The 23,896-nt window shown below is 38.3% G+C and overlaps 1 protein-coding gene across 3 annotated transcripts in view; it reads right to left on the reverse strand.

Annotated features, from left to right (window-relative positions):
- LOC121297561 (polyunsaturated fatty acid lipoxygenase ALOX15B-like) overlaps positions 1–23,896 on the reverse strand; it is a 49,702-nt gene that overhangs the window by 6,275 nt on the left and 19,531 nt on the right. For 2 of the 3 annotated variants that reach the window (XM_041223921.1, XM_041223920.1), the window contains exons 6-13: positions 14,928–15,100; positions 14,043–14,186; positions 13,280–13,480; positions 10,181–10,267; positions 9,770–9,939; positions 9,230–9,351; positions 9,044–9,144; positions 4,866–5,036 (exon numbers count right to left, since the gene is read on the reverse strand). In XM_041223921.1, coding sequence (XP_041079855.1) covers positions 4,866–5,036; positions 9,044–9,144; positions 9,230–9,351; positions 9,770–9,939; positions 10,181–10,267; positions 13,280–13,480; positions 14,043–14,186; positions 14,928–15,100 — 1,169 coding nt within the window. Of the gene's footprint in view, positions 1–4,865; positions 5,037–6,928; positions 6,970–9,043; positions 9,145–9,229; positions 9,352–9,769; positions 9,940–10,180; positions 10,268–13,279; positions 13,481–14,042; positions 14,187–14,927; positions 15,101–23,896 lie in introns of those variants that run through there. The other variant, XM_041223922.1, reaches the window with a different exon arrangement.

A 23,896-nucleotide genomic window follows, 5' to 3' on the forward strand; every position in this document is an offset into this window, starting at 1 on the left:
AGGGAAAAGAAATGGAGCAAAGTACAGAGAAATCCTAGAGGAAAACCTGCTGCCCTCTGCAAGAAAGCTGAAACTGGGACGGAAGTTCACCTTTCAGCATAACAACCCAAAGCACACAGCCAAAGCTACACTGGAGTGGCTAAGGAACAAAAAGGTGTTATGCTAGAAATTTAAATGTAAGCTATAAGAACATAAGAACATAAGAAAGTTTACAAACGAGAGGAGGCCATTCGGCCCATCTTGCTCGTTTGGTTGTTAGTAGCTTATTGATCCCAGAATCTCATTAAGCAGCTTCTTGAAGGATCCCAGTGTGTCAGCTTCAACAACATTACTGGGGAGTTGATTCCAGACCCTCACGATTCTCTGTGTAAAAAAGTGCCTCCTATTTTCTGTTTTGAATGCCCCTTTGTCTAATCTCCATTTGTGACCCCTGGTCCTTGTTTCTTTTTTCAGGCTGAAAAAGTCCCTTGGGTCGACACTGTCAATACCTTTTAGAATTTTGAATGCTTGAATTAGGTCGCCAAGTAGTCTTCTTTGTTCAAGACTGAACAGATTCAATTCTTTTAGCCTGTCTGCATATGACATGCCTTTTAAGCCCGGAATAATTCTGGTTGCTCTTCTTTGCACTCTTTCTAGAGCAGCAATATCTTTTTTATAGCGAGGTGACCAGAACTGCGCACAATATTCAAGATGAGGTCTTCCTAGTGCATTGTACAGTTTTAACATTACTTCCCTTGATTTAAATTCAACACTTTTCACAATGTATCCGAGCATCTTGTTAGCCTTTTTTATAGCTTCCCCACATTGTCTAGATGAAGACATTTCTGAGTCAACAAAAACTCCTAGGTCTTTTTCATAGATTCCTTCTCCAATTTCAGTATATCCCATATGATATTTATAATGTACATTTTTATTTCCTGCGTGCAGTACCTTACACTTTTCTCTATTAAATGTCATTTGCCATGTGTCTGCCCAGTTCTGAATCTTGTCTAGATCATTTTGAATGACCTTTGCTGCTGCAACAGTGTTTGCCACTCCTCCTACTTTTGTGTCGTCTGCAAATTTAACAAGTTTGCTTACTATACCAGAATCTAAATCATTAATGTAGATTAGGAATAGCAGAGGACCTAATACTGATCCCTGTGGTACACCACTGGTTACCACACTCCATTCTGAGGTTTTTCCTCTAATCAGTACTTTCTGTTTTCTACATGTTAACCACTCCCTAATCCATGTACATGTGTTTCCTTGAATCCCAACTGCGTTCAGTTTGAGAATTAATCTTTTGTGCGGGACTTTGTCAAAAGCTTTCTGGAAATCTAAATAAACCATGTCATATGCTTTGCAATTATCCATTATCGATGTTGCATCCTCAAAAAAATCAAGCAAGTTAGTTAGACACGATCTCCCTTTCCTAAAACCATGTTGACTGTCTCCCAGTACCCTGTTACCATATAGGTAATTTTCCATTTTGGATCTTATTATAGTTTCCATAAGTTTGCATATAATAGAAGTCAGGCTTACTGGTCTGTAGTTACCTGGTTCAGTTTTGTTTCCCTTTTTGTGGATCGGTATTACGTTTGCAATTTTCCAGTCTGTCGGTACCACCCCTGTGTCAAGAGACTGCTGCATGATCTTGGTTAGTGGTTTGTAAATTACTTCTTTCATTTCTTTGAGTACTATTGGGAGGATCTCATCCGGCCCAGGGGATTTGTTTATTTTAAGAGCTCCTAGTCCCTTTAACACTTCTGCCTCAGTTATGCTAAAGTTATTTAAAACTGGATAGGAACTGGATGACATGTGGGGCATGTTGTCAGTATCTTCCTTTGTAAAAACTTGTGAAAAGTAATAATTTAATATATTTGCTATTTTTTTTCTTCATCTACGATTTTGCCATTTGTATCTCTTAAACATTTAATCTCCTCTTTGAATGTTCGCTTGCTGTTGTAATATTGGAAAAACATTTTGGAATTGGTTTTAGCTCCCTTAGCAATGTTCATTTCTATTTCTCTCTTGGCCTTTCTAACTTCCTTTTTGACTTGCGTTTGCAGTTCTGTGTACTCTTTCTGCGTACTTTCTTTTTGGTCCTTTTTTAATTCTCTGTAAAGTGCCTTTTTTCGCAGAACTTTTTTTTTAATTGATCTATTAAGCCATTTTGGCAATTTAGTTTTACATTTAGATTTGTCTACTTTAGGGATGTAATTGTTTTGCGCCTCCAGTACTACATTTTTGAAGAACAACCATCCTTCTTCTGTGGTTGTTTTCTCTATTTTACTCCAATCTACTTCTGTTAGTCTCTGTTTCATACCTTCATAGTTTGCTTTTCTAAAATTGTAAACCTTAGCTTTAGTCATTACTTTTGGGGTTTTAAAAAACACTTCAAATGAGACCATGTTGTGGTCTGAGTTTGCCAGAGGTTCTCTGACCTCCGTTTTAGTTATTCTATCTTCGTTATTTGAAAAGACTAAATCAAATCATGCGTGAAAGATCGTCCGTTCTTGACTTTTCCTAAATATATGCAGCCTACCCTAATGTAAAAATTTTTTAAAAAAAAGTTAGAAACACTTTTCTATCCAGAACTTCTAGTGACCGACATTTTGTCGGCTCTATAAAAAGAGAAAATAATAACATTTCGTGTTATACAGTATGCTGTAGTATCCTATTTTTTATAGGCTATTTATCTGTCAGATTGGTGCCTGCGATGCATTTATCTGATTAGATCAGTCTGCAGCCCCTATACGAATTAAACTGTGAATACAACTAAGTAGTTGGCATTCACACAAGGTAAGCATGGGGTATTTCCTTGGATGGTACATACGTAAGTTTTGTGTCATGTGTTTTGCAATACATTTCAGCCATCAACGCATTTGATCTTTACAATGAATTGTCGTTCACGTGTTTTACAGCCACACGCACTGTGACACATACAGTTACAAATACAATGTAGAAAAAGTTTGGTAATCACAGTTGCCAAGTCCGCTTGTAATAAGTTTTTTTTTTTTTTTTTTTAAACACCTCTTTAATCTTTTGAGGGGGTTCAAAAGGTAATTGTGGGCCCATGAGACACCATGGGTTAGCACCAAAAAAGAAATCAGTGAAAGTTTTACTCCATGTAATATGTAGGCATTTGTAAACATCTGTAGGCTTTCTCAATTACTGAGCGCAAACCGAGCAGACAAGAAACAAACAAAAAAAAGAACTGTTTAAAATATAGCTTGTATAATATATTGAATACAACACACAGCAATGAAAAGGTGTAAGACTGGTGTGACGGTTCCAGAGAATCGAAAGATACAGTACTTCACTGCCCCCGCCTGCTTGCACCGAACACTCACCTGAGACCACGTTGAGAGCAGGTAGCCTTTCTTCAGCATCACAGCTTACTGTAAATGCAGGCGCAAGGCTAGGCCTACCACTTTTTACGTGGGAGCCTCTACATTTTTGTTTGTAGTTGATTGACAAAGTCACTTCATCATAAACGTTTTCAACATTTTTCTTTTGTCCGGGTCAGCTATTTTTCTTTTCTAAGCCCCAGTAAGTAATTTTTTCTATCCATACTTGAATATATAAAGGCACTCTTGCAAAACACAATGTAAACGGGGAATTTACATGCACAACGCTGCGTGCGTTTGACACTCTGTGAAGGATTTAGATGGGCGAGAATACTGTTAACCCATGCAGAGATTGTGCAAACTAAGTGATATGTTTAAATCCAAAAGTATTAATACATACGATCACAAGGATACAAATACTGCTTTTAATAGAAACACAAAATTGAAAACCAGTATGAATATTGGTTTTGCCCCACCGCACCTCTAGTTGCGCCCCAGCTGCATACAGGCAAGATCTAACACGATGGCTGCTGCTGAGTCATTTCGCTGTTGCTGTCGGTAGATTCCATTTGTTTATGTTCCCAACAACTAACGACGGAACTGAACGAATGTACATAGAGCTGACGATATCATCAAAAGGAGACTGATCTCAGTCATAAACGAATATCTACTCCTTCATAAATTGCTTAATGACAGTTGCCGGTCTGCACAGATCATTTTAGGAATATCAATATGGATGACTTTAGTTAGTTTTAAATTAAAATTTGATTACCTAGGACACATACTTTTATGAACAGATCCCTCTGACACTCACAAAGGGTAAAAACCGTTCCCTAAAAAATGAACTACAGTTCCCATGAGCCTCTGCCACAAGTCCCAATGGTGAGGCATGCTGGGAAATTGTGAACATGATGGCTTTGCAGGGGTGACATCAGACCATAAATATAGACTCCGAACAATGAGGAATGGTGGTGAACCTGTAATGCTACGCCATGCAGAGTTTTATTAAATAATAATAACAAACAAAAAGATTAAAACAAAACACACAAAACAAAGGGCACGTTGGACAAACAAACAGACAGACAAAACAAACGTGGACGAACCCAACAAACAAGTACCGTGCTGGCACTTCCAGCACGCTGTAGCAATTGGTATTTTACTCTCCTTCTCTCTCCCGTTCTCCACTCACGAACACACAATGCCAAGTGAGTGAAAACCTGCAGCTTTTATACAGCTGTACGGAGACTCGATTGCTAATCAATCATTCAATTGGAGTCTCGGTACAACTGCACGTGAATTAACAAAAGTGCAATTCCCCGTGCTCACATATTATTTTACCTGCACGTGAAGTGCTGTGCAATCCTCGTGCCTAAATACAAACATACAATTTATACACTTGTGCTCGTAACCAATATCCTGTGTATTTTATACATAAACACCAACATTAACACACTGCATACAACATAAAACACTGATAAACATAAAGGGGCCGCCACAAAAATTTATTATTTCTTTTTATTTTAGGGCACTCACAAAGTCGTCGGAATTTCGGCTCAGCAGCCAGACCGCGGCCAGGGTACGGACGGTGCTGCCCACATCTGCGATACTCTCCAGGATGTCTTGTTGAGTCGTTCCCCCCACATAGGAGGGAGGGGGGCGGCGCAGGGTGGGAGAGGCATTAGGCATCCAGGCTGCAAAATCAAACTGAAGGGAACGAGGAGAGGGGAAAATGTTATATACCTCTGACTACCTATCGGTCAATCTATCTGTCAACAAAATGACACTAACATTATATATATATATTATATATATATATATATATATATATATATATATATATATATATATATATATATATACCGTGCCTTGCAAAAGTATTCAGACCCTTGACCAATTCCCTCATATTACTGAATTACAAATGCACATTAAAATTTCGTTCTGTTTGATATTTTATTTTTAAACACTGATACTCAAAATCAATTATTGTAAGGTGACACTGGTTTTATGTTGGGAAATATTATTAAGAAAAATAAAAAACTGAAATATCTTGCTTGCATAAGTATTCAACCTTTGTGCTGTGGAAGCTCCCAGTTTGCATCGATGAAAGAAATTGTCCTAACGGGGACACAATTACCTTACCATTGGCCTCCACCTGTGAACCATTAAAGTTGCTGTCACATTTTCTGGATAAAAACCTCACTGTTGAAAGATCATTGATAAGGCTGTGAATCTGAAGGAAAATGAAGACCAAAGAGCATTCTACAGAAGTTAGAGATAAAGTAATACAAATGCATAGATTAGGGAAAGGGTACAAAATAATATCCAAGTGTTTGGTTATCCCAGTGAGCTCAGTTGGATCAATAATCAGGAAGTGGAAGTTGCATCACACCACCCAGGCACTGCCAAGAAAAGGGCGTCCCTCAAAACTCAGCACATAAACAAGAAGGAGACTTGTGAGAGAAGCCACAAAGAGGCCAACAATCACTTTAAAGGAGCTGCAGAGTTCAGTGGCTAGGAGTGGAGTAATGGTGCACCAGTCAACCATATCAAGAGTTCTGCATAACACTGGCCTGTATGGGAGGGTGGCAAGAAAGAAGCCGTTCTAGTACCATCTAAAAGCACGTGTGGAGTTTGCCAGGAAGCATGAGACTGACCCATTTGCGACGTGGGAAAAGGTTTTGTGGTCAGATGAGACCAAGATAGAGCTTTTTGGCCAAAATTCAAAGCGCTATGTGTGGCGCAAACCTAACACTGCCCATGCCTCAAGACACACCATCCCTACAGTGAAGTATGGCGGTGTCAGCATCATGTTGTGGGGATGCTTATCATCAGCAGGGACTGGGCATCTTGTTACAATTGAAGGAAGAATGGATGGAGAAAATACAAAATACAGGAAATTCACCTTTCAGCAGGACAGTGATCCCAAGCACAAGACCAAAGCAACATTGGAGTGGCTCAAGAACAAAAAGGTGAATGTCCTACAGTGGCCCAGTCAGAGTCCTGATCTCAATCCCATTGAGAATCTGCGGCTCTATTTGAAAATTGCGGTCCACAAGCCTCGTCCAACATGAACAACCTGGAGCAAATCTGCCAAGAAGATGGGCAAAAATCACTCCGACACTGTGTGCAAAGCTGGTACATACTTACCCCAAAAGACTTAAAGCTGTTATTGCAGCGAAAGGTGGCTCTACCAAATATTAATGTGTGGGGGTTGAATACTTATGCAAGCAAGATATTTCAGTTTTTTATTTTTCTTAATAATATTTCCCAACATAAAACCAATGTCACCTTACAATAATTGATTTTGAGTTTGAGTGTTTTAAAATAAAATATCGAACAGAACGAAATTTCAATGTACCATTTGTAATTCAGTAATATGAGAGAATTGGTCAGGGGTCTGAATACTTTTGCAAGGCACTGTATATATATATATATATATATATATATATATATATATATATATATATATATATATATATATATATATATATAAACGAATATATATATGCACGATGTCTGAAAGACACCAGGTAAAAAGATCAATTCAGAACATATTACAAGCAGAATAGTATATCAACAACACAAACCATACTCACAACGCAAAACAGCAATGTCAGAGAATTGAGGTTTACACTCTCTTTGAGAAAACAGAGAAGATAAGGAGGAGGCTCAATATACACAAATGAAACATTTACAAGTAACCAATACCTTTTGCCATACTGCCTGTTGGCTATATTCTAATGTAACCTTATACAGTGGTACTCAAAAATATTCACTCCATTGGACTTTTACACATTTTATTGTGTTACAACATGGAATCAAAATGGATTTAATTAAGAGTTTTTGCCACTGATCAACACAAAAAAAGTCAATAATGTCAAAGTGAAAAATAAAATCTACAAATTATTCTAAATGAATTACAAATGCAAAACAGAAAATAATTGCTTTCATAAGTATTCACCCCCTTGAGTCGATATTTGGTAGAGGCACCTTTGTACATCTGGACACTGCAATTTTTGCCCATTCTTTGCAAAATTGCTTAAGCTCCGTCAATTTGGATGGGAACCTTTCGTGAAAACAATTATCAACTCTTTCCACAAATTCTCAGTTGGATTGAGGTCTGAGCTTTGACTGGGCCACTCCAGGACATTGACTTTTTGTTTTTAACCCACTCCAGTGTGGCTTTGGCTGTATGTTTGGGGTCATTGTCCTGCTGGAAGATGAATCTTCTCCCAAGTCCCAGGTCTCTTGCAGACTTCAGCAGGTTTTCCTTCAGGATTTCTCTTTATTTTTTTTATTCCATTTTGCCCCCTATCTTCACGAGCTTTCCAGGCCCTGACGCAGAGAAGCATCCCCATAGCATGATGCTGCCACCACCTTGCTTCACGGTAAGGATGGTGTTCTCAGGATGATGTGCGGTGTTAGGCTTGCACCAAACATAACGCTTAGCGTTGAGGCCATAAAGCTCTATTTTGGTCTCATCAGATCATAGAATCTTCTTCCACAGTCTCCCACATGCCTTCTGGCAAACTCTAGCTGAGGTTTGATGTGAGTTTTTTTGAACAATGGCTTTCTTTTTGCCACTCTCCCATAAAGGCCAGTTTTGTGAAGCACCAGGGCTATTGTTGCCGTATGCACAGTGTCTCCCAGCTCAGCCGTGGAAGATTGTAACTCCTTTAGAGTTGCCATAGGCCTCTTGGTGGCCTCCTTGACTAGTGCCCTTCTAGCCCGGATACTCAGATTTTGAGGACGGCCTGTTTTAGACAGACAGTTGTGCCTGACATGATCAGACAAGAGGAGGGACTGGAGTACTGTATAGAAACATGATGTTAAAGTAACAAAATTAAATAAAAACGAAAGCCATATTCTCTCCATTTCTTAATAATGGACTTTACTGTGCTCTGGGGGATATTCAATGCCGTGGAAATGTTTTTATATCCTACCCCTGATTGGTGCTTTTGAAGAACCTTATTCTGGATTTGCTTTGAATGTTCGTTCGTCTTCATGATGTAGTTTTTGTAAGGAAATGTACTAATCAACTGTGGTAACTCCCAGAGACAGGTGTATTTAAACTGAAATCATGTGAAACTCCTTAATTTCACACAGGTGGACTCCATTCAACTAATTATGTGACACCCGAGCTTATTTAGGTTACTCATAGCAAAGGGGGTGAATACTTATGCAATCAATTATTTTCTGTTTTATATTTGTAATTTATTATTTTTTAACTTTGACATTATGGACTTTTTTGTGTCGATCAGTGGCAAAAACTCCTAATTAAATCAATTTTGATTCCATGTTGTAACACAATAAAATGTGGAAAAGTCCAAAGGGGATGACTACTTTTGAGAGCCACTGTATCTGTCTATATATACCTCACTATCAGTCTACCTGTCTGTCTACATATCTGTCAACCTAAATGTCTACCTGTCTGTATATCTGTCTGTCTATCTGTCTGCTTATCTATCTACCTATTTCTATCTTTCCATCTACCTACTTACATATCTGTCTGCCTACCTGTCTATATATATGTCTGTCTATCTGTCTACTTATCTACCTATTTACCTGTCTACATATCTATCTACCTATATATCTACCTGTCTGTCTATATATCTACCTGTCTGTCTACTTATCTGTCTACATATTTCTGTCTATTTGTCTAACTATCTGCCTACATACAGATTCAATATAATTATTTATACTTAACATACCTGACCCCCATTGACTGCATTGTGCTGCACTGAGCAGGTATACAGAACCATTGTGAGGAACTTGATTAGTTCACGGACAGTCTGAAAGGATTCTGGGATTCCTGTAACAAAAAAATCAAACAAATACAGATCTGCACTGTGATACTGTAACACGGTTCTTGGCGACTTGAAAAGTTGAAAACTTACCTGATTCTTTGCGATTCAGGAAGCCATTAGAATATATGTCTTTCACCCAGTCCTGCAGTTCTGTGTCTTCAAACACATCTTTGTCACTCGGGTAATAATACTTAATCATTTCCTCTACAAACCTGACAGACAAAATAATAATAATCAATGAACAGAAAATGTGTTTAGGTACTGCACTAGTGGAATAACATTGAAACTGCAGTGCAGATACCAGACTAGGAATTGCATTGGAACTGCAGTGTAGATACTGGACTAGTGGAATTGCATTGGAACTGCAGTTTAGATACTGGACTAGTGGAATTGCATTGGAACTGCAGTTCAGATACTGGACTAGTGGAATTGCATTGGAACTGCAGTTTAGATACTGGACTAGTGGAATTGCATTCGGAACTGCAGTTTAGATACTGGACTAGTGGAATTGCATTCCGAACTGCAGTTTAGATACTGAACTATTGGAATTGCATTGGAACTGCAGTTTAGATACTGGACTAGTGGAATTGCATTGGAACTGCAGTTTAGATACTGGACTCTCTTTCTCACCATTTGATTGCGTTCCACAGTTTCATCCCATCCTGTCTGTAGTAATAACAGGGAATGTCTTCAACTCCACGTGCAGCAATATCTTCTGGCAGACAGAGGGAGCTGTAGGTCAAACAGCTGTGTGCTTTCTGCAGCAATTTTGGAAGACCCTTTCCACCAGTGCTAATGGACTAAAATACAAGAGAAATATACACGTGTCTGACAAGGACTCAGTTCCAAATTATAAAACTACAATTCCCAGCATCCCTCAACACAGAGGAGCAACAGTGGGTATTTTTATAAAAATCTACTGTCTCCATTATGACTTGCTCTATGACTAATGTAACTGCGTTTACTGTTTTGTGAAGCATTTACTGTAAATCACTCTTCACTGGAACTGTATTTATTGTAACACTAACATCTTGTACCCACCGTTTGAAACACTCCCGATTTCCCCAGCAGTTTGTCCCTCGCCATGATGTTGATCTGCAGCGTGTATCTCATGTGAGGAATCAGCAGCTAGCAAAGAAAATGTAACATTCTTATTATTGTACTGTGACACTGTAATACAGTTATGTACTGTGAAACTGTAATACAGTTCTGTACTGTGTTACGGTAATACAGTTCTGTACTATGAAACTAACAGTTCTGTAGTGTGAAACTAATACAGTTTTGTTCTGTTATGTACTGTGAAATTGTAATACATTTCTGTACTGTGTTACGGTAATACAGTTCTGTACTATGAAACTAACAGTTCTGTAGTGTGAAACTAATACAGTTTTGTTCTGTTATGTACTGTGAAACTTAATACATGTACTGTGTTACGGTAATACAGTTCTGTACTATGAAACTAACAGTTCTGTAGTGTGAAACTAATACAGTTTTGTTCTGTTATGTACTGTGAAACTGTAATACATTTCTGTACTGTGTTACGGTAATACAGTTCTGTACTATGAAACTAACAGTTCTGTAGTGTGAAACTAATACAGTTTTGTTCTGTGACACTGTAAATACAGTTCTGCACTGTGAAATTAATACAGTTCTGTACTGTGACTCTGTAATACAGTTCTGCACTGTGACACTAATACATTTCTGCACTGTGACTATATAATATAGTTCTGCACTGTGAAATCATAATACAACTGAATTCTGATGTACTGTATTTTGTTCTTTGTTAATCTCCAGGTGGCGTCTTCAGCCAAAGCAACTCTGACGTTGTACTCTTTACCAGATAATTAGCCGTTGTGATGTTAATGTCACCACACTGGAAATGTGTGCTACAATTTGCTAGAATGCTGCTGTAGTCATGCATGAAGTGCAGAAAGTGAACAAACTAATATAGCACTATTGCTTTTGCTTTGGATGCACCTTCTAGTTTGGTGTCTAGGCTACGGCTACTGGCAAGATTTTCCATATGAGTAACAGTGACTTTGTAGTTTTTCTTTATTGCCTTCAGACTCCTCGATCTGCTTGGTAGCCACCTGGTGCTTTTACGTCCACTGAAATGAGCACGCTTCTCATCAAGAAGTTCCCCTATTTCTATCCGATCACGTCTCTTTATTTGTAGAGTATTAATACATTTTGAACACCGATTTCATTGTTTCTTCAAATGTATGTAAATAAAGTACATTTATGACTTTGTCAAGCACAGCCAATTCTAGTCTGTGAACTATTGTGACAGAGAGTGAGAGGATCTGAGCTGTAAATCTCCCTCCCAACCCAAGAGGGCGCTAAGCAGAGGCACTTGCACGCCTGTACTGAAATGTGCCAGCTTGGAGAGAGGGGAAAAAGGAAGTTGGCCATCTTGGTGAGGGTGGAATGACCATATTAGGGGAGAAGATTACTGTGATCAGCTGTGCTGCATTAAACAACTGGTAGGTGTGCTGAGTTGCGCTGATCATGGGGTGGAGTCTCCTGGTATATAAGGGCTGTCAGTTTGCAAGTGCAGGGCTTTTGGAGGTAACATGGAACCTGGGTTGCTGAGTGGTTTGTTTGTTTGCTACGTGTTTTTGATTTGTTTATTGTCAGGACCGGGGTTGGAGTGAGTCATCACTATAAGGAGCTGATGCACTACTGCCAGAACTTTCACCTTGGACACCACACACCCCGCACAACTGAACTGGACACGTCAGCACCTGAGCACCTGCACTTTTCACCACCCCACAAGTGCACAGTAGAGCTGAGAGGGACTCGCTTTATTGGGACATATGATTTGTATTGTTTTGTTGCTTTGGACTGCATTCCTGTAATTAAAACACACCCTCTACCATTGCTGGTATTAGGGTTATTTGTACCTGGACCAGTGACTCTCTGACATCTGTTTCATCACCACACCCACCGCACCGTTACAGCTATGCAACGTATTATGACTGTGTGTGGTACCCGCTCTTTCAAACGTGCAGCCACCTGTTTTTATGGTGCATCATAACAGCAGCTCTATCAAAGTCTGCACAGACAACTTTCTTCTGCCACACTCCTGATCAATTCCTACACTATGCTTTGTCTATTGCTTTTAAAACACCAGGTGAATCTATATGTTTAACAGTGTTACATTTGACCATTTTGGTTATAACTGCTGTTATAAACCTAATGTAGACTATTTCCTGCTCAATAATATGGGAGTCAGTGCTTCCATCAGCTAAAATCAACACAAACCTGCTCTGCTCAGTTAAAGTTGTTGTCTGATTGTCCAGCGCGTCCTTAGTTCAACGCTGTTTGCTGCCTGGCAAATTAATTCAAAGCCAGTTCTTCCTTGGCAATATAATAGGCAGTGCAAAAAAGCTGTCATTTCAAAATGTGACATGTACATTTTAGTGACAGTTTTGGCCATTGGCATCTGCCCTGTATTTTCCTTGGTTTCTTTAGCATTTACACATTTTTTGTGATGTGAAGAAGAGTCATGGGTTTTTATGGGATCTTTACAGAACGTATTTGTACCACTGATGAATGGGCTTTCAAGGTATGCAATCTGATTGAATTTTCAGCAAACCTGGCAAAACATTTCTTTCTTCTCCTTGTCATATGTGAGCCAAAAATGTGTTGCTGGGGGACATGCACGTTAAGTCATAGGTGAATCCGTGACGTTTGTGTACGTCACCCAGAAATCACTCAAGCATTACCAATGAAAAACATTGATCCCTCTAAACGTATTTTACCAGGATGATCTTTGAGCAGAATCTCAATTGAGAAACTGCTGTTTGAACCACAGAATATTATCTTGTTATAGAGGAGTGATAGTTATAGTAAAAAATAGGATTGCCCGTCGGCCACGCAGCCAAAAAAAAAAAAAGCTGTCCGGACAGATTTCTTGGTCGTTCCAGGATGCTGGACTAGAGATTTTGCGAGCCCTGATGTATATTGTACTTGCTCTTAGTTAAATTTGCTCTTAATTGAGTACCCTTCTGTCAAAGACACACACAGTTTATGTGTGTGTGTCTATATATATATATATATATATATAGATATATATCTAATATATATATAGCATTGTACTTGCTCTTCAGTGTTTTGTGTTGGTGAATGCAGTGTTACCTTGTACAGGGGGTGCACAGAGGCCAGGTTCCTGTTTGTTGCCACGCAGAAGACCTCAGCTAGCAGGTGAGTGTGCAGCAGGTGAGTGATAAGCTGGAAGTAGTTGAAATCTGCACTGCGAACGTAGATCTTCGCAAGCAGCCAGTCTGCAGAGTGACTGGGCAGGAATATCGGGTTTTGTGGATGTGCTTTCTGCTTCAGCTGTCATGAACATAAAAATACGGAAGTATTGTAAAGCATAGATAGATAGATAGATAGATAGATAGATAGATAGATAGATAGATAGATAGATAGATATGTTGACAGATAGTTACAAAGACCAGACAAATATGTAGATAGACAGATAAATAAGCAGATAGGTATAGTTAACTAGACTATACAGATAGATAGAAGGATAGACTGTCAAACAAACAGTTATAGATGGTATATAGGCAGATACATTAATATAGAATTTATATAAAGTGTTGCTAGTTCCGTGTTTATTAAAAATTCACAAAATGTGCCATGAAATATATTATTCATAAAATACATGTGGTGCAAATGTTTAGTCCACAAAAAATGTATCCTAAGGCCAGTAGCAAAATTAAGTTGTTGCAATATATATATATATATATATATATATATATATATATATATATATATATATATATATATATATATATATATATATAGACAGGCAGATATTTGACACAATAATTGGAAGTATATAGTGATGAAGTTATCATTTTGTGTTTCAGAGGAAGCACCAGTGCATGCTGGGTACCTGGATAGCAATGGGCTTGAGTTGATTGTCGGGATCTTTGTACAGCAGACAGAGTGGTGCAGGGAGGTACTGAAGTTTTCCATGAATTGTATTAGCTGGAAACTTGTCCAATAGCTGATAGTCCACCAGATAGATATTCCCTTTCTGAACAAAAACAAAAGCACAGGGAAACACTGCGAGGCATAGGGAAGCACGGCAAGGCATAGGGAAGCACTGTAAAGCACAGGGAAGCACTGTAAAGCATAGGGAAGCACTGCAAAGCATAGGGAATGCAGTGTAAATCATAGGCAAGCACTGTAAAGCATAGGGAAGCACTATAAAGCATAGGGAAGCACTATAAAGCATAGGGAAGCACTATAAAGCATGGGGAATGCAGTGTAAATCATAGGCAAGCAATGTAAAGCATAGGGAATCACTGTAAAGCACAAGGAAGCACTGTAAAACAGGGAAATAGTGTAAAACATAGGGAATGCAGTGTAAATCATAGGCAAGCACTGTAAAGCATAGGGAAGCACTGCAAAGTATAGGGGAGCAGTGTAAAGCATAGAGAAGCACTGTAAAGAACAGGGAAGCATTGTAAAGGATATGAAATGCTGTGTAAAGCATAGATAAGCAGTGTAAATCAAAGGGAAGCAATGTCAAGCATAGAGAAGCATTGTACAGCATAGGGAAGCAGTGTAAAGCATAGATAATCAGTGTAAAGCATAGGAAAGCAGTGTACATCATAGGGAAGCAGTGCAAAGCATAGTGAAGCAGTGTAAAGCATAGGGAAGCAGTCTAAAGCACAGGGCAGCACTGTAAATCATAGGCAAGCACTGTAATGCACAGAGAAGCAATGTTTAAAGAGCTTTTTTTTAATGAGCAAGGCTGCTCTGTAGTTTTAACCTGCATTTCGTTCTGCAGTGAAGTGGATTCCTCCAGGAATCTTGAGACCATGTCGTTTGTGACAGCGAAGTTTGAAGGGATCTGTGTGCATTTTTTGATCATTGTAGGATTGAAGCCGTTCAGAAACTGGTAACCAAAAAACACATCTTCTTCCCACATTGATTTCACAAACTCTAGAAAGATTGACAAGAATGATTCAACAAAGACAATGATTATAGTCGGAGCTAGATAGACAGATAGCCAGAGAGACAAATACAGTAGCCTCCAGAATTATTCATACCATTGGTACAATCAGTTTTAGCAAAAACAAAAAAAATTGTAGTTATACATATAGCTAGATAGACAAATAAAGTATGTAGATACATAGTTAAATAAGTATACAGATAGACAGACAGCTCGCTAGATATGTAGACTGATATGCAGACAGACAAATGTGTACTGTAGATAGCTACTTACACGTACATACAAATAGACAGACAGTTAGCTAGACAATGTGGATAGATAGACAGATAGACTGACAGGCAGATAGCCAAACATATACAGTTAAACAGATACAGATAGCTAGCCAGATAGACAGATTACAATTGTTACAAGGTATCATATTACTTTTTACATACAATTACCCATTTGTACAATTGTTTTTTGTGTTTTTCTGTATTTTTTTTTTTTTTTTTTTTTTTTTTTTACTGGAGCAATCTAGGAGGTAAAGTATCTGCTTGCTCAAGGGTACAGCAGCAGTGTGTGTATCCATCTGGGATTGAACCCACAACCCTCCTGTCAAGAGCCCAGTGCCCGGTTGCATAAAACATCTTAAGTACTTCACTTATGTATGACACTTATGACACCAGGCAGTTTTTTTTTCACTTAGCTAAGGGAAAAGCTTAACGGTGTTGCACAAAACATCTTAACCATTCTCCTTAACTAAGGTATGTTTACACTGAAGCAATTTGCCGTGTCTGTGGCGGTACTGATGCGGCATCACTTTAAGTGTTGAAATGCCGGTAAAATGCAGCCAAGCTTTACTCCAGCAAAGATTTCGATTGTGTGGCTTTCCACTCTGATATGGACAGCGGTCTGTGCTGCTCATGATCTTTGCTGTTTTCAACTTGTTACATTGGCACTGGAACAATTTTTAAAGTGGGGGTGCTGAAAGCCATTGAACAGAACTGTAACTCCTGTATATGACAGAAGCCATGCAAAGCTAGGGGGTGCTGCCACACCCCCAGCACCCCTAGTTCCAGCGCCCTTGACTTGTTCTATCAGTGAAGCACAGTGTTACTGTGTTTTTTAGCTGTATAAATGCTCTGGTAAACATAAACAGTCATCATACTTTGACGTTTTTTGTTTATTACCATGGCTGGATTGTATTAAGAGCAATAGCGGTTGGTTGATTACGTGTTCGGTGTTTGATACATTTCTTACTTGCAATAGAAAAACTAAGGAAAACACAAAAGTCAAAAAGTGCATGCGACATATTTATAGAGAGTCCCTTTTGGTTAATTTTTAGTTAGTAATTATAGTTTTATCTTGAGGTTAATGTTTTTGATACTGTAAACATTTTAAATGGCACACGTAATTATGCTAAGGTGGGAAATAAACAGTAACGTGACAAACATTTACAGTGCAGACTATTTTGTATTATTTATAGTGACTTCCCAATAGAAAACGAATGATTCCTAAATGCTACCTTTTATTTTTTTGCATCCAAGTTTTAAGAATGAAGCCTACTGTTTGGTTTTCTGTCTGCAATTTGTCAGTTTCAGACTGTTGTGTAAAATTATATATTAAATAAAGGGGAGAAAAAGAAACATGTTAACCAGATTATTTTGTCTTTTATTGCAACTGAGGTACCATTCAGTGAAAATAAATGATTAAGTGAAAATAAATAAATAAATAAATAAGTGAAAATAATAAATGATTGTAGTTTTTCCTTTACAATACCCTTTCTCAGTATCTCTCTATCTCCTTCTCTCAGGACAGCCTTCTCTCATTCTTGTCTTCCCAATCCTCCCCCCACCCCCTGTCGTTCCTGCCAAAGCTGCACCCCAATTCACCTCCACACACAACATGCAACCCTTGCACGCATACACCACCATGCAACCTCTACACGCACACACCACCATGCAATCCTTGCAAGCACACACTACCATGCAACCCCTACACGCACACACCACCATGCAAACCTTGCAAGCACACAAGGCCATGCAACCCCTGCATACACACACAACTGTGCAACCTCTGTACACACACCACCACTAAGCAGCCCTTGCAAGCACACACCACCATGCAACCCCTACACACACACACACAAACACACTCTCTACAATATCCTGATTACCCCCCCCCCCCCCCAAAAAAAAAAAAAAAAATACAGTAAAGGCCTATATCAGCTCTTTCACTTATGGGTTTTAAGAGACCAGTGTCCTTCAACAACTTAACATAAATACTATTGTATTGTTCAGGGTTTGACATTAACCATGGCCCGGTGGCCTGAGGCCAGTAGAGATCGCAGTTTGGCCAGTAGTTATGAAGCACCACAGGCCTGACTGGGCCGGTTACATTTAACTAGTATTATATATATATATACACACACACACACACATATATATATATATAGTGCACATAGCTTCCGTTTCATGAATACAGGTAAAATGGGCCGGTGTGCCAAAAAGCTGAAAACTAATTTACAAACTAAATTAATTTACGAACTAATCCTAACTTTCCTTCTGCACGTCATAGTTGTTGAACAGGCAAAATCAGATGCTACGTACTGAAGTGCTGTGCTGGTCCCGCACATGGCAAATCTTTTACAGATCAGGTTTTCTACAACTAAGCAACCAACAAGCCAAAAGGAAAGCGCTGAAATCAATAAATCATAAAGAAATTGTATACAGTCATTACAGCTGACCTCAAGCAGGGATCTGTTAACATTAGCTAAAAACAAGGCAATAAAATTGGCAAGATTTTCAAACAGAATAAAATTACTGTAGAATGTTCTAAGTATTCCATAATTAATTAGGGTCCTTAAGTTTAATATACAAATAGCAATGGGTTTAAGACTGACAAAAGAAAAAAACAAAAGAAAGACGCGTTTGCTTCTACTAGTAGCTAATGTATAAGGTTTTTTGTGTACTCAACTATGTAATATGCTATTCGAATAGTTTTTTTTTTTTTTTTCATGTGTAATCGTGTATTTGACTACACTGACCTATAATTCAGTTTTAGAATTAGGATTATTATAATTCAGTTTTAAAATGTGTACATGTTAAATGGCTGAAGTAACATATATTAAAAGGCTTTGTTTAGCCACTTTCTTTTGAGAAGTGGGCTCTCTTTGGTTACCACACACAGTAGAAGCATACTGAAAACAGAAACCATCATATATAAATATACTGGGCCAGATAAAATTGCATCCGGGCCAGTAAAAACACTAGCTCAGTGGCCCAGGGGGGTATGTAGTACGGCTAGGAGCCCTGTACAGGAGAAGGGGGCAGGGAAAAGCCCTTCTCCTATAAAGTGTATTTGTTTTGTATTAGTATTGCTGTTATTGTTATTATTATGATGTATTATGTCTTTAAGTGACGGCGAAAAACGTATTATTGTTTATTTATATTTATTTACCTTGGCACCTTGCAGAAGGTGGCCATCTCCTGAATTAAGTGATTCATTTGTTGCTAATCGGGAGATGGTCACCTGCATATAAACCCGCAGCTCTCTGCACTCTGTGTGGGTGTACAGAGGAAAGTACGGGACAGCGAGAGGCGAGAGAAATTTAAAAAGAAACTAAACGAAGTATGTAGGACCAGTGAAGGTGATTTCCCCAGTCTGACAGTTTTGTTGTATTTTTGGGTTCTTGACTTGTTTTTATTTATATTTTATATTTGGCTCTGTGAGCAAGTGTCTTTTTGTTAAAATATGTATTTTATTTTTGTAGTTAATAATAAAAAGGCGCACTCCGCATCTCTTTGCACCAGTTACCTTGCCTTTGTGTTCTTCTTGCGTATGGCTTCACGTCACCACAAAGCTATCCTTTCACACTGTAATTAACATTGTGAAACCCACTCAATTGCTTAACTAAATCGCAGATATCTGACAATGATGAAACAAGTTTCTAGCTACACATTCCTTGAACAAAACTGACTGCTTTACACTCAGCGCAGGGAAGATGTAGTCACTACACTACACACCTGTTGTTTCATAAAATACATACATTCTGCCTAGACAAGCACATAACAAATGCGGAATTTTCAAGAAACAATAGGGGGATTCATTAAGCGTCTGAATTAAAAAGGGTGCAACATAAATTTGGTGATATGAAGCAATGAATCTGCTAGCATGGGTCTCCAATCCTTTTCGTGGAGGGCCGGTGTCTCTCCTGGTTTTGGTTCCTACTGTACCCTAAATTACTTAAGTAACAAATGCACTAGGATGCTGAACATTCCTACAGAGCACCTGTTGTACATGCAGATAATGCATCCAGAAGCACAAGTTCCTGTGTCTTTTGGTTCCAATGATGTGCTTGTCCTTAGGTGGTTTAAACCACCATATCGCCTGCAATTTCAAAAAAGCAGTTGAAGTGTTTTTTCAGCAACAGAACTAGCTTTGAGCTATAACCACCAAGATATGAGACTTGCAGTCTGTAACCGATCCCAGTGTTTCTGGAATGATTGCTGCAAAGACTGATTTTAACACCAAAAAAGAGATGAACATGGCTTCAAGTGTATTGTTCACAATCAACCATCTATGCCAGGCTCTCAAACAGGCTGTGAATGCTAGGAGGCTGAATATTGCTACTTAGATGGTGGAAACCACTTATATTATCATACTCAGGGAATGTGTCCTACATGAACGTGTATTAGAAATGTAACTTGATTCATTAATGAAACTGTTTGTCTTGAGAAATCAAGGACTGGGAGTTTAAAGAGGAAAGATACACAAATTACCTCATGAAAGTAGCTATTCAGCAGAGTTGCTGAGGGGAGAGTTTTTGTACTGGACACTTCAACAGATTGCGTTTCCAAGCCAGCAGACCAAAAGTCTAAGCTTCAAGGAACTGTTGATTATAATTACAGTAGCATTTACCTTTCATGGAACTAAAATAATTCATTGTAACACATTCACATAGAATTGAACTGTTAATTATTTAGTTTGTACACTTTGCATGTGAAAAAACCTTTAGTGAAACTGATGTAGTAACTATAAGTAATCTACCTCACATTGTTGCGTGAAGAATTTCTTTAAAAGTAAACTTGCCATATACTTAATCTATATACCATTAATAAGCTTAATGTGATCTATTCTAAGATTGCCTGCATCATCTCAGTTGAGGCTGTGTGCTTGGATGTGGGCATGTGTGTGTGTGAGCAAGCTACTAGTTACAGCTTGCTTGTTGGTGTGTGAGGAGACAGACAGTGTCATATTTCAATTGCCTGCTAGCCAGCATAATTGTAGTGAGTGTTTTTTGTTTTATTGTGTTTTTGCTTAGAGACTAAGATATTTACTTTTTAACTTTTCTGACTTCTGTTTATTATTTGTGTAATTAATAAAATACTACAATTGAGTAACCATTTCTTGTGCTGCGCGTGAATGTGTATTCATAGTAAGTCCTTGATCTTTGTAACACATCAACTTAAATATTGTTAGTAAGAGAAATAATCAGATAAATATTAAATTATCAATTATTGAATTGTTCCTACACATTGTATTGCTGTATAACTGTATACCCTATAAATATAACTTTTTATTGTCTATTTGAGGAACACAACCACTTACAAACTTCATCTAAATTGCTGTGCTATCAGAATATAAGGGTATAACTCTGCTGGGTATTGCAGTGTATGCTGGGTACCAAAAGGCCGTCACTTTTACAAAAAGGCTGTTAAAAGGCCGTCATTTTTACAAAAGGCCTTCAAAAGGCCGTCAAAGGCCATCAAAGTTACAAAAAAATAAGTGTGCTCCTGGCTCTAACCACTGAACCACCAAGCATCCTAATCAGGAAGCACAATATTTCTGCATTCTTTAGAAGAACAATATAAACAGTAACAGTAAATATAATTATTAATCATAATACTTTGACTTTTTTTTATTTTAATTGTTAGGCACGGCTGTATTTTAGTAACAGCAATAGCAATAACAGCAGTTGAATTTGTTTTCGGTGTTTGATGAAATAGACACATTACTTGTAAAACAAAGGAAGAAAACACAAGAGTCTACAGAGTGCAAAGCACATGAAAGTTATACTGAATCCCTTTGGATATTTTTTATGTTGGCTTTAACACGAGTTGTTTATTTTACACGCGCTGTTTAATTTATTATTTTTTTTTTCAGAGTAAAACAGCTTTAAAAGGCACTGCATCACAAAAGGACACTCAGTACTGGATCTCCTGCCAAGCCCCACCCCTTGTTCGCTGCATTTTTCACACATCTCTTCATAGTCGTGCATACTGATAAATCCTCCCGATCACTCGTTTTATCACCAAACTCAATAATGCGATCCAAGTCATTATTTTATTGCTGTAACATCTCAAAAAAGCTCTGCAAATGTCCATGATATTCTTTGGGCGCTGGATGCGGAAGCAGCTATCTTCTTTGTTTGTGTGTTATCTCTGTGGTGCAGGGGCTATGTGTATTGCTCAGGCACACCCCTTTTTTCGGCTTCTCTCGGCTCGTATCGGTCTCACTCGGCCGGTTTAATAAAAACGTCTTGAGGCAAACATTTTAAATGGCACACATTATTATGCGGAGATGGGAAGTAAATGTTAACGTAAAAAACATTTACAGTGCACACTATTTTGTATTATTTATACAAACTTTGCCGAATAGAAAGCAAATACGACTGTTTCCAAACAGATTACCAAATACTTGTGTAGTGACGTCGGCTGGCTTACTAGGTGTTACTGGGTTACTAGCATTAGGACTAACAGTATTGTGCAATTAAGAGGAGTAATCACCAGCTTGGATATGTTATAGACCATATAATAAATAGTTGTTCTGTTTGGGTTACCCTGGGTAGAGTGTCTTTATTGTGGGGAATTACACTATGAGGAACCCAAGATACAACATAAAATGGCGACGAGGATGAACAAGTAAAAAAAAAAAAAAAAACGGAAAACAAAGACGATCGGGTGAAATAAGATTTTCAAGTATATATATATATATATATATATATATATATATATATATATATATATATATATATATATATATATATATATATACATATAACAGAAGCAAACTACTTAATTATAAAACGCTGGAATAAACTAATCCAAGAAAAATGTCAGGCACAGTGGGGTCAGTTTCTCTGTTTGATGCTAACTCTCAGACTTGGGAAGAATATTGCGAGATATTAACTCATTTTTTTCACTGCAAATGATATTGACACTGCTGTTAAAAAGAGAGCGATTCTACTGAGTGGCGTGGGGGCACAGACCTACTGACCCCATAAAAACGGGAGACAAATCGTTTGAAGATTTAGTCAAATTGCTACAAAACCACTATAATCCCAAACCAAGTGAAATTGTTGAAAGATTTAAATTTAATTCCAGAAACAGGAAAACTGGTGAGACTGTGGGAGATTACGTAGCTGAATTAAGAAAGCTAGCTAAAGACTGTAACTATGGTGATGCACTGAGTCAAATGTTACGAGATAGACTTGTCTGTGGCATAAATGAGAATGCAATACAGAGAAGACTGCTGTCTGAATTGCAGTTAACATTTATTTCTGCCTTAAACATTGCCCAAGCTATGGAGTCTGCACAAACAAAAATGTAAAGGACTTACAGTCACAGTTTAAAGATACAACCGACACGGGTGTCAGCGCGCAGCAAGAGCAAGCAGTCTACTGTAAACAAAGTGTTTACTAGCAGGCGGCAGTATAAAATGCCGGTGCGCACTAATTGTTATCGATGTGGAGGTCTGCATAACTCAAACAAGTGTAGATTTAAGATAGAAACGTGCTATAATTGTGGCATTAAAGGCAATATTAGCAGAGCTTGCAGAAACAAAGCAAGAGAAAGCCAAGACACCTCTCCAAGTGGAAAGGGAAACGTCAATTTACTTCTAATGACACCTGCAGTGCTCTTCACATAGCAGAAGGGGGCGATACAGGAACAAACAAAGAAACAGAAAAGATGTACACAATCTACAGTTTAGTGAACATGGATATTCCAAAAGTAGATCCCTTTACCATTAAGCTTGATGTAAATGGAAAGCATGTAGAATTTGAAGTGGATACTGGCTGTAGTGTTACCATAATGAGCCAAGCAGCTTATTCTAAATTATGGAACAACAAACAAGCACCAGCATTAGGAAAGTGCACAATTAAATTAAAAACATAACAGGCCAGCTAGTGGATACTTTAGGAGCAGCTGTAGTGACATACAAAGAAAAAGTCAAGTAAATTACCATTAGTGGTGGTGGCTACTTCACAGCGAAAGTTACTAGGCAGAGGGTGGCTTTCAAAGGTAGAAATGGATTGGAGAGTGTTACATCAATTGACACAAACAAGCTGTCAGAGGCTATGTGATGTGTTAGAAGTGCATGGAACTGTGTTTAAAGAGGAACTGGGCACCTTACAGGGAGCAAAAGCAAAAATATACGTTGACGGCAACACCAACCCCTAATTTTTCAAACCCAGATCAGTCCCCTATGCCATGAAGCCTAAAGTGGAAGCGGAGCTGGAACGACTGTTAAAGGAGAAGATTATAGAACCTGTGCAGTTTTCAAACTGGGCAGCACCTATTGTACCTGTCTTGAAACCGGATGGCTCTGCGTATCAGTGGGGATTATAAACTCACTGTAAATAGAGTGTCCAAACTGGAGCAGTATCCAATCCCCAAGATTGAGGATTTATTTGCCATCCTGGCAGGAGGAGAGAGATTCACTAAACTAGACATGAGTCATGCATACCAACAGGTTGTATTAGATGAGGGGTCCAAGGAGTATGTGCCCATAAATACCCATAAAGG

This window comes from Polyodon spathula, chromosome 22, assembly GCF_017654505.1.
Source record: "Polyodon spathula isolate WHYD16114869_AA chromosome 22, ASM1765450v1, whole genome shotgun sequence".
NCBI lineage: Eukaryota > Metazoa > Chordata > Actinopteri > Acipenseriformes > Polyodontidae > Polyodon > Polyodon spathula.